We start from the raw sequence: 12,573 nt of genomic DNA, 5'->3' as shown, positions 1-12,573 counted from the left end.
ACAATTGGCGAGATATTACCTGCTCTCAGAGTCTAATAAGGTATGTTTCAGTGATTCTGAAATTCTCTTGAATAGTGGCTGCAAGAATAAGCTGGATTCAACTGTGAAAGTCCCTAAAATCAGAAGACCTTCACTTTACGTAACATCATAAAACAGTGAGTTAAATACAGACATCTACTTACCATCAATTTTGTAGGTTTGGAAAAAGGTTTCGAGAACATCCACATAGAATCCCTTCGAAAGATTTTGTGCATGTATGGAGTACCAGCAATATTTCATTAACATCTTTTAGAACTTATAAAAACAGGTTATAGTAATAAATAGTACTAACAACGGACACATGTGATTCTTCGAGATTACCACAGGGGTCAGAGAAGGCTCAGTATAATCTCCACTCTTATTACTTGTTGTCCTCTACTTCATCATCTGGCGCACAAAGGAATGTACCGGCTTCGGTATGCACTGGTCAGATAAAGGCCGCCTTGCACACTTATATTTCGCCAATGATATCGCTCTGCTTGAAGAAGATGAACCCAAGTTTCTATTTACAACGGAAGATCTGGTAAAGAAGCAAGCAAAGTGGACCTCAGGATAAACGCCGAGAAGTCAAAGATCATGCACGCGAAACCCAAGGCTCCTGTGCTGGGAATCCTATTCAGATCACAGCAACTGGACGCAATAAAGAGATTTACCTACCTGATTAGTGTTATTTACTATTTACTGGCACGTAAAATAACTCCTGCGGGACAAAATTCCGACACCTGGGCGTCTCCGAAAGCCATAAACCTAGTTAGTGGGACGTAAACAAATAACATTATTATTGCATGTATTAGTGTTATCTACCAGAATGGAGATGCTGGGGTGGATGTTAGTGGTTGTATTGGAAAGGCGATAGCGGTTTTGTAGAAAGTGAACAAGATCTGGTTCTCACCATCCACATCTCTGAAAATCAAATTACGTTTTATCATCTGTGTTGTTATTACAACATATATTTACGCCTGCGAGTCTTGGAAGAAGTCAACAAGCATGAGTAATCAACTTGATGTCCTCCAAAAGTGGTCTGTCCGTCGAATCTTGAAGATTGAATCTTTCGGTCATGCGGAGAAGTGGATTATTTACAATTCATAACATGTTGCACAGAGATGACTCCAATGTTTGGACACATTCTGCGCGAGGAAGACAGCAGAATTGCATCGGTAGCAATGAGGTGGATTTCACCAAAGTGTAAATGGCAGGGAGGCCGTCTTCAAATCACATGGTGGAGAGCATTTGCTTCAGATAGTGTTCTGACGAGTTCCTCATGGGAATACGCCAAAGGACTAGCTCCGTGTAGGAGGAAATTGAGAAAACTTGTGTCTCTATATGAGAGGGTCTACGTCTTGACGAACTTTCTTTTTGTCACGTAACATAGGATACAGGTACCTTCAAGTTGTTTTCAAGAATACAAAACCTGTCCAGAATAGGGAGAATGTACAGATTTCTGTTCATCGCACTTAAATTCGGGAAGCCATTCTCCCACATAACAATATGACTGCGATGTATATCGTCGCTTCACCTGTAAAACGTTGTATCCCACAAAGTTCTTCCGATCCATTATTCTCCTTAATACTGGTCACGCCTCCCAGCCACATATGGATACGCAGTCCATCAGAACAATGTCCGTTGTGTTCGTTTTCCTATGCCGGCGCGTAAACGAAAATGAAACTTACATGCATTATACACTAGGAGTGCGTAAATACGTAATGCAAACGTACATTCCTAGAGTACGGTACAGTAAGGATCATTTTCCTTTACACATGGGCATAGGAAAATGAACACAACGAAATTTGTTCTGACGGACTGCATTTCCATACGTGGTTGGGAGGCGTGACCAGTCTTAAGAAGAATTATCGATAGGAAGAGATTTGTGGAATACAACGTTTTACCGGTGAAGTGACGATATAGCTTATGATATATCGTGGGAAAATTTTACCAACCAGCTTTTGGTGTGTGTGAGGTGTATGTTCTTATTTACTGAAGATTTATCGCCATTTTACACGAAATACATAGAAGCTATCGCTACCATAGCTAGTGGCTTGGATGTCCTCCAGTGGGTAAATGTGTATTATTCTATGTACTTTAAAGATGTGTCGGTATCTGTGGTACACTGTGTGACGGGATAGCATGTGTTGTGTGTCACAACGGTTCTCTTTTATGTATGCGACTTCAACTGACGTTGACGTGAAAATACATTGCTGTAAATCTCACACACACCCTTAAAGCAATCCGCTAAGAACACAAAATTGTTTATTCCAAGTTTTCCTTTGATGTGACCTGTATTGAAGTTAGAAAACATTTTCTTGCAGTTTAATAACGAGTAATTGATAAACTGTGTAATAAACGCTTACTATATGTATAAAACCGATTCATTCTTGAAACATAATAACTGAACATCAATTGAAAAATATGCGTATTAAAGTCGGAGTACGGTAGCTGAATTAGATTTTCTTTGTAACAAAAATGTATGTGTGAACATAAAACAACTAACCTTCCTTCTTCTTTTTCTTCCTCTTCTTATTATTATTATTCAAATTTATGTCTATGCACATCTGTCTTTAATGAGTTTCCTGGCTTCTTATCTGGCAGCCTACTAGTCTCCGTTTGGGAGGGCCTCATGTTCGATTTTTGGGAATTTTAACTGCATATTGTTAAATCAATCAATCAATCAATCAATCAATCAATCAATCAATCAATCAATCAATCAATCAATCAATCAATCAATCAATCAATCAATCAATCAATCAATCAATCAATCAATCAATCAATCAATCAATCAATCAATCAATCAATCAATCAATCAATCAATCAATCAATCAATCAATCAATCAATCAATCAATCAATCAATCAATCAATCAATCAATCAATCAATCAATCAATCAATCAATCAATCAATCAATCAATCAATCAATCAATCAATCAATCAATCAATCAATCAATCAATCAATCAATCAATCAATCGATACTGATCTGCATTTAGGGCAGTCGCCCAGGTGGCAGATTCCCTATCTGTTGCTTTCCTAGCCTTCTCCTAAATGATTTCAAAGAAATTGGAAATTTATTGAACATCTCCCTTGGTAAGTCATTCCAATCCCTAACTCCCCTTCCTATAAATGAATATTTGCCCCAGTTTGTCCTCTTGAATTCCAACTTTACCTTCATATTGTGATCTTTCCTACTTTTATAAACGCCATTCAAACTTATTCGTCTACTAATGTCATTCCACGCCATCTCTCCGCTGACAGCTCGGAACATACCACTTAGTCGAGCAGCTCTTCTTCTTTCTCTCAATTCTTCCCAACCCAAACATTGCAACATTTTTGTAACGCTACTCTTTTGTCGGAAATCACCCAGAACAAATCGAGCTGCTTTTTTTTTTTTTGTTGGATTTTTTCCAGTTCTTGAATCAGGTAATCCTGGTAAGGGTCCCATACACTGGAACCATACTCTAGTTGGGGTCTTACCAGAGATTTATATGCCCTCTCCTTTACATCCTTACTAGAACCCCTAAACACCCTCATAACCATGGGCAGAGATCTGTACCATGTATTTACAATCCCATTTATGTGATTACCCCAATGAAGATCTTTTCTTATATTAACACCTAGATACTTACAATGATCCCCAAAAGGAACTTTCACCCAATCAACACAGTAATTAAAACTGAGAGGACTTTTCCTATTTGTGAAACTCACAACCTGACTTTTAACCCCGTTTATCAACATACCATTGCCTGCTGTCCATCTCACAACATTATCGAGGTCCTCTGCGTTGGGGACGAGGTGCTTATTTTTATCTTAATACATTCTCGTGCATAGACTCTAAATAACTCTATAAACTTAAGAAAAAAGAAGAAGATTACGGAAAATAAAAAAAAGTGGAAAAGCAGAAGACTGTGACAGTAAAATATATACAGGTTTCACACAGTTTGTCAAAAAGCAAAGGCACTCTGTTTGGGTCGCAGGTGCGAAATGTTTCATACATGAGGACATACCCTTGTTTTACACCCGGACGCGCGTCCTAACATCAACGATATGTGGAGGAATGTATTCTGTATTGTGTGCTTCTGTGGTCATTTGTGGTGTTTTATCGACATTAATTGCTTTACGTCGCACCGACACAGATACTGTAGGTCTTTCGGCGACGATGGTTTGGAAAGGGCTGAGCGTTGGAAGGAAGCGACCGTGTTCTTGATTAAGGTGGCATTTTCTGATGTTAAAATGGAAAACGACTGTAAACCATCTTCAGGTCTGCCGACAGTGGGCTTCAAACCCATTATCTCCAGAATGCAAGCTGGAAAGTACGTGATCGAAACCACGCAGCCACCCGCTCGGTGGTTTTGTAGTGAGTGTATCGGGACGAACACAAACATTCACTCTACGAGTCTGAGGAAGTAACTAGACGAGTTTAAAATCCTCAAAGTGTCCGGAGATGTAAGCCAAGGCTTTCTGTACCGAAGCCTTTGACTCTGACCATTCAGTCAATCAGGCGTTAGCTACTCTACAATTTTAACAGTGATGGAACTTACATGAATATAATGTCTCATTAAAGTTTGCTGCTTGAACCGAAATATTTCCTTTGAAGTGTGATCATTTGCTACTTTAATATACCGGTGCATGCTATTCAGATAAATTCTGTGTGCTGAGAATACTTAGGCCTACCTGCCTTCCATGTTACTCCTGGGATGTCTGTTCTTGTTGTTGTCACTAATCAACCGCCGATATTATACTTCTACCAAGCGAGAAGATGCATTGCATCCAAATCCGCTTAAGACAGCTCAGGGGACTCATTCGAATTAACATTTGATGAGTCATCCTACCAGGTGGTATAGGTGAAAAACAGATTTCTGGGATGTTATTTCTATCTTCCTTCTACGCTTGTAACCGAGTGAAGGACAGATAAATTAGGGCGAGTAAAGTACGATTCAATCTGAACCAGTCGCCATACCTGTCATTACGAGTTATTTTGATGAGAATAGGAGAACTGTGACAGTAGAACGACTCGCCTTGTGAAGATCGTACACTTCATAACAAAATAGTAATCTTTAAAGTCTTTACAATATTTTTTGAGATTGGAATGGACTGCCTAATGTCGGAATTATGTTCTGCCGCACATTCTAAATTACTCGTCTTCCACCAACCCCATCTAATATCAAACCGATTTTCTTGGACATAGAAGAGAAATGATTGCGCTACTGAGATAAATAGAAGTTTCTCTTAGTAATTCAAAACCGTTAACAGCAATCGTTCTCAGAGGAGAAGGCTATCCATACCGATCTTATAATAACCCAGGTCACGATAAGAATTCTTCAAGCCAATCCAATAAACCAGCCATCATCCAGGCAATCAAAACATTTCTTTATAGCTTATTTCACACACTTGTAAGGCCACTTGAGCCCCCCTGACTCATTGACTTTCGCAGGACTTTTGCCCAACTTTACACCACACCAGTTTTCAGACCAAAATGGAGCTCATGCGTGGAATTAACTGATACATTTTCTTAACACTACTGCTTGCTACTTAGAGTTTTCGGGTTGGAGTCCGCCATCATTATTATGCTGTAATACAAGTATTATATATATTTTAACCATATTTTGTAAACTGCGAGAGATTGATTGCGTCCCAGTTACATTGCGATAGACCTACATATTAAGGAATAATTTCAGTTATTTCTTGAGGATGTAAACAGGCATTATAATGAAAACTGTCCAGCTAGATTATAACTGACTGTCTGCCATTACAATGAAAACTCCTTAACCCGATCTTCACATGAGAAATGACTTATGGCGACATCCCCGTCCAGTATCTGTGCAATTGATTACAATCTTACTTACAACGTGTTCACTACTTTACCTCGAATTCTGCACACAATGTATAATCCCGTAGCGAAGCACGGGTACATCAACTAGAATTCATATAAGAATGTCATTTTTGAGGATGAGCTTCCTTAAACTCAATGTAGATACAACTTCCAGTATTTTCTTTTGTATAGCCACCGAGTGAGTTGGCCTTGCGTCTTGGGTCGCGTAGCTTTGGAGATGGTGGGTCGAATCTCACCGTCGGCAGCCCTGAAAATGGCTTTCGTGGTTTCCTATTTTAAATCCAGTCAAATGTTGCGGCTGTACTTTAACACGCGAGAGGTCGCGCCCGCGGCAGTTTTATGCACTTTTTAAATATTCGTTAATAATTTCGTTGCTAGCCGCTATAGGGCTTAGGGCTCTCGTTTCGTCCCTCCCCTCCCTCTCTCTCGCCTGACGTTAATAATGGTCAGTGTATTGCCTGCTGCGTTCCGGTGTATTCTAAGTTTTCTTTCACTTTCGCATCTGCCGCGGAAAATTGCCTTCATGCGACCCCTCGCGGAGTGCATTCTTACATGACTGCATTTCCAAGAAAGTTTCTTAAGTAAAGTTCATAAGGTTTATGGTGGCTTCCAGTGAAGTGTGGTGCTGTAGTTTCGTGTTGAACTATGACCAAATCATTCATTGAAATGTACAAATGCAAATGTTGAGGCAATTTGCTAACGCGCGACCTCTCGCGCTCTTTAAAAACTCATGAAATTTTACCAGATTTTGCAAAAATTTCATAATTTTTTCACATTGAGAAAATATTGTTACTGGGTAATTATGCTAGTACTAGTTGAAAGGCAGTTAAACAGGGTACATATCTATATTTTTATCAGAGAATTCACTGCAAAAGGAAAATAGCAGCTCATTAAAATGTTAAGCGTGAGCAATTTGCCTTCGCGCGACCTCTCCCGTTGTAAAACGGGCGCGACCTCTCCCGTTGTAAAACGGGCGCGACCTCTCGCGTGTTCATTAAAGCCGCGGCCAGTACCTTCCCCATCCTATCTATCCCTTTCCCATCCTTGCGTCGCAGAAAACTTTCGATGCGTGTGGCGTTAAACCATCAGCAAAAAATAAGATATATTTGAATAGGTTTAGGAGTTCTACGAATGAGATATATTTAGCTTTGTATAAAAATGGGAGAAATATATCGAGAGAACTGGTCTGTGTCTTGCAATTAGGTAAATGTGCAGTTCTTTGTGCATGAATGTTTGTCCTTTCTGCTCATTATTTCGTTAAAAAGTTGTAGTAGTATAATTGGATGGTTCGGCCGCCACCACCTCCTCCGGCTCCCAGGGGCCTCCTCCTCCTCCTCCTCCCGAGGGTCCTTCCCAGGGGCCTCCTCCTCCTCCTCCCGGGAGCCATCCCAGGGGCCTCCTCCTCCTCCTCCTCCCGAGGGGCCTTCCCAGGGGCCCATGCCTCCTCCTCCAGGGAGGCCTTCCCAAGGGCCTGCTCCTCCTCCCGCGGGAAATTTGAATTGGTAAACAAAGCCACGTGCCTTTTTGACAGCTATTATCGACAACAATGCATCGCTAACCTCACTGCTGCCATCTTAACGGGCCTAAACTTTAGTGGTACCAACCTAACCTAACTAGCGCGAGATTTGAATTGGTAAACAAATCCCTGTGCTTTTTGACAGCCACGTGCTTTTTGACAGACATCAACGCATCGCTAACCTCCGTACTGCCATCTTGACGGGCCTAAACCTTAATGCTACCAACTTAACCTAACTAGCGCGAGATTTGAATCGGTAAACAAATCCACGTGCTTTTTGACAGCTGTCATCCGCCATCTTTAAACCACAGGGCACCGTGCTGCCCTCTTAATCGCAGTAGCTGCAAATTCGTCACCTGTCATCCGCAGTGCTGCCATCTTAACGGGCCTAAACCTTAGTGCTACCAACTTAACCTCACTAGCGCGAGATCTGAATCGGTAAACAAATCCACGTTTTTTTGACAGCTGTCATCCGCCATCTTTAATCCATAGGGCACAGTGCTGCCCTCTTTAGCTACTTACCTTTGAAATGTGGTGGCAGATAATTTGAAAAAATGCTTTTGTGACAGCAGCCACCTTTAATCCAGAGAGCACTGCGCTGCCCTCTTTAGCTAGATACCTTTGAAATGTGGTGGCAAGCAATTCCACGTGACAGCAGCCATCCTTAATCAAGAGAGCACCGTGCTGCCCTCTTTGTGGTGGCGGCAAATTCCACGTGCTCTTACGTGCTTTTTTCTGACAGCTGTCATCCGCCAACTTGCATCAAAAACCTCAGTGCTGCACTCTTTAGCTAGATACCTTTGAAATGTGGTGGCGGCAAATTGAAAAATTCCACGTGCTCTTGTTTAGTAAACAAACTCACGCGCTTTTTGTCAGCTGTCATCCGCCATCTTACATCGCAAACCTCAGTGCTACACTCTTTAGGTACATACCTTTGAAATATGGTGGCGGATAATTTAAAAAGAAAAATTCAACAGCAGCCATCTCTCGACGCTAATTGCACAAGATGGTGGCTATACATGACTCCTTAAAGGTGCTTATGCAAGATGCCCGCTATACATAGGTTCTTATGAGACGCCCTTGGGATGCTTGCGCAAGATGGCGGTTATACAAGGCTCCTTATGAGACTCCCTAGGGATGCTTGCGCAAGATGGCGGTTGCTCTTATAAGGCGGCTTAAGGGTCTTTGCACAAGATGACTAGAGACTCTCTAAGGATGCTTGCGCAAGATGGCGGACACAAGACGCGGCTATAAACGAATCCTTATGGGACGCTTTAAGGGTGCTTGCGCAAGATGGCTGCCACTCTTATGAAGAAAGCTAGCTTAGAGGCTAACGTGTCGTGCTAGTTCGATTCATTAAATTTGGGGCTTAAATGCAAAATGTTAAATATCACGAAAACGGTGCACCGTAGAGCAAAACGGACAAAATTTGTCTGCCCAATACTTCGGTTCGCAGTATGAGAAACATGATAGCATAAGAAAAACATAGTCTAATGATGGTATCAACGGTTCGGTTCCTACTTAGGCCCTTTGGCATTTGCTCTGTTTTAGCTTGTATTGAAGCGAGTCTTCGTAACATGATCAGGTCTAGCTATGGTAGAGAGTATAACGTACCGTGCTGGTTCGATTCATTAAATTTGGGGCTTAAATGCAAAATGTTAAGTATCTCGACAACGGTGCACCGTAGAGCAAAACGGACAAAATTTTTCTGCCTATTACCGAGGTTCGCAGTATGAGGAACATGATAGCATAAGAAAAACATAGTCTAATGATGGTATCAACGGTTCGGTTCCTACTTAGGCCCTTTGGCATTTGCTCTGTTTTAGCTTGTATTGAAACGAGTCTTCGTAACATGATCAGGTCTAGCTTTGGTAGAGAGTATAACGTACCGTGCTGGTTCGATTCATTAAATTTGGAGCTTAAATACAAAATGTTAAATATCTAGAAAACGGTGCATCGTAGAGCAAAACGGACAAAATTTTCCCGCCCAATACCTAGGTTCGCAATGTCAGGAACAAGAAAAACATAGTCTAATGATGAGATCAACGGTTCGATTCCTATTTAAGCCCTTTGGCATTGGCAGCTATCTAATTCTACAAGATGGTGGCTGCTCTTATGAGACACAAGATGGCTTGAGACGTCCTAGGGATGCTTACGCAAGATGGCGGACACAAAATGGTGACTATACATAGCTCCTTATGAGACAGCCTAGGGGTGCTCGCACAAGATGGCGGCTACTCTTATGAAGAAAGCTAGCTTAGCGGCTACTGCGCAAGATAACGGCTGATGTTATGCATACGGTGGAGGGCAATTTGAAATTCTATGTATTTAATCAACAGAGCACCCTGCTGCCCTCTTAAGCTGAAATGTGGTGGCGGATAATTTGAAAAATTCTTTTGACAGCTGTCATCTTTAGACAATGGCGGATGACAGGTGACGAATTTGCAGCTACTGCGATTAAGAGGGCAGCGCAGTTCTCTGTGGTTTAAAGATGGCGGATGACAGCTGTCAAAAAGCACGTGGATTTGTTTACCGATTCAAATCACGCGCTAGTTAGGTTAAGTTGGTAGCATTAAGGTTAACCCCCGTCAAGATGGTAGTACTGAGGTTAGCAATGCGTTGTTGTCTGTAAAAAACATGTGGCTGTCAAAAAGCACATGGATTTGTTTACCAATTCAAATCTCGCGCTAGTTAGGTTAAGTTGGTACCAATGAGGTTTAGGCCCGTTAAGATGGCAGCAGTGAGGTTAGCGATGCGTTGTTGTCGATGATAGCTGTCAAAAAAGCACGTGACTTTGTTTACCAATTCAAATTTCCCGCGGGAGGAGGATCAGGCCCCTGGGAAGGCCTCCCGGGAGGAGGAGGAGGTATGGGCCTCTGGGATGGCTTCCGGGAGGAGGAGGAGGAGGAGGAGGAGGAGGAGGAGGAGGAGGAGGCCCCTGGGAAGGCCCCTTGGGAGGAGGAGGAGGAGGAGGAGGAGGAGGAGGAGGAGGCCCCTGGGAGCCGGAAGAGGTGGTGGCGGCCGAACCATCCAATTATACTACTAGTTGTGTTTTCTAAATCCCCCTCGTATTTATTTTTTGTAAACCATGCGATACGTGCAAGGAGTTATTTTAATTTGAAGTATAAAATATATCCCAAATACAATGCAGGTTAAAGAATAATTCTAAACTATACCCAAGGAGTCCTTCCCGAAAATTCATCATTTTACTCCTCTTGCCAGAACCTGTAACTCTAATTTCTTCGACAGAGGTTTTATTTTCGGCTTGCTCCACATATTATAATGTATCTTTCTTGTCTGACTGAATGGTTAACGTCGTAGTCATCGGTTCAAAGGTCACTGGGTTCGAATGCCGTCGGGGTGGGAGATTTTAAAGTCATCTGATTAATTACTCTCGTTGAGGCGTGGTTGCATGTTCTTATCTTAATACATATTTGGATGCCGTCAGGAGGGACATCCAGCCGTAAACCGTATACCGGCAACGCGGTTCTCTGAAAACCATAAGAAACGTTAAGCAGGAGGTAAATTGGTAACATTCTTATTAAAATGCTCTTAAAAGATCACCCTCTTTCAAGAAGGAGATTAATGAAATAATAGTGTATACGACATTCAACCAGATCCTCGCTGTTCTACAGGATAGTCAAATTTCATATCTCGTTAGACTGGATGTGTAATTTGGAGTCGAGTTCCTTTGTTTGCAGAGGGAAATGGACTCCGTAATTGTAGCGCGGAGGAAATCACAGCGTGTGACCATTACTTCAAACTCTGCCTCAGACGTTCTGTTAGAATATTGTAGCACATTACTGTTCGGTCTTTCAGTACTTCCTCAATGTTATTGTTTTAGTGTACCATGTTCCTCTTGTGTGTATTAATGAATCAAAGACTTTTTTGAACTCTTTGTTTGTTTGTCCGACCCTTGTCCCGTTTCCTTACGGGGTCAGGTATGAGGTGAGATGAATCTGTCGTGGCGGAGATTTTATGACCGGATGCCATTCCTGGCGTGAACCTCATTAGGGAAGTTAATGAGATGAAATGAATGACGTGATATATGATAGTAGGGAGAGGGTGATACCCGGTGTCGGCACATAGCCTACTCCTGTCGAATAGCACCAAGGGGTCTGTTCAAGGCTTAACATTCCCATCCGACGGACGAATCACCATCAACGGCGTCATATGCCCTCACTCCATATGAGCACTGCGGAGAGGTTTGGAATTTAATCCAGGCTTTATGATTAGAAATTTTATACCACCACCTCCCCTACCCCGCCGGCCAACATTCTGATGGTGATTTTTCTTCGACCAACGGTACTCGAACCGGCTAACTTCGGTGTCAGACCATTTAGACTTCAACGCCTTAACGATCATGGCCACCACTTTTGTATTATTATTATTATTATTATTATTATTATTATTATTATTATTATTATTATTATTATTATTAATAACTGCATGCCCAATCTTCGCACGGAATATTGTACTTTTTATTTCTGCAACAAATGCGGAATGTTTGTTGTAGGCTTAAGAGCATGGTTTTTATGCCTTGCCGAGGAACACCGCATGGTGGTGATTATGTATCGGCGTTTATTATGGGGAGTTTTATTTATGGCAGAACCCCCTTGCCTACTGTCGTTTTTTTTTTTTTTTGAAGCTTAATTGCATGGTTATTAGCGATATCTACAACCGGGCCAGTTGACCGTGCGGTTAGGGACACGCAGCTCTAAGCTTGCATCCGAGATTGCCGGGCTGAGTGGCTCAGACGGTTGAGGCACTGGCCTTCTGACCCAAAATTTGCAGGTTCGATTCTGGCTCAATCCGGTGGTATTTGAAGGTGCTGAAATACGTCGACCTCGTGTAGGTAGATTTACTGGCACGTATAAGAAGTCCTGCGGGACAGAATTCTGGCACCTCGGCGTCTCCGAAATCGAACAAAGTAGTTAGTGGGACGTAAAGCCAATAACATTATTATTATTGCATCCGGGAGATAGTGGGTTCGAACCCCAGTGTTTTCCGTGGTTTTCCATTTTCACGTCAGGAAAATGCCGGGGCCGTTCCCTAAGACCACGACCGTTCCTTCCCACTTTTTGGCCTTTCCCGTCCCATCGTCGCCATAAGACCTATCTCTGTCGGTGCGATGTAAAGCAAAACTGTAAAACGATCCTACCTCACAAGAACAGCGACGAGCTGATTACGTACCGTTTCC

The 12,573-nt window shown here is 42.2% G+C and overlaps 1 protein-coding gene across 2 annotated transcripts in view; it reads right to left on the bottom strand.

The window, feature by feature from the left end:
• LOC136875588 (hemolymph lipopolysaccharide-binding protein) overlaps positions 1 to 4,797 on the bottom strand; it is a 35,143-nt gene extending 30,346 nt beyond the window's left edge. Inside the window, exon 1 of one of the 2 annotated variants that reach the window (XM_067149130.2) lies at positions 4,699 to 4,797. In XM_067149130.2, the coding sequence (XP_067005231.2) occupies positions 4,699 to 4,709 (11 nt within the window). In that variant the 5' untranslated portion in view covers positions 4,710 to 4,797. The remainder of the gene's footprint in view (positions 1 to 4,698) is intronic. The other variant, XM_068228348.1, reaches the window with a different exon arrangement.
• Positions 4,798 to 12,573: the final 7,776 nt, after the last annotated feature.

The sequence above is a fragment of the Anabrus simplex genome, chromosome 6, assembly GCF_040414725.1.
Source record: "Anabrus simplex isolate iqAnaSimp1 chromosome 6, ASM4041472v1, whole genome shotgun sequence".
NCBI lineage: Eukaryota > Metazoa > Arthropoda > Insecta > Orthoptera > Tettigoniidae > Anabrus > Anabrus simplex.
This window is presented reverse-complemented; position numbering and strand designations above follow the sequence as displayed.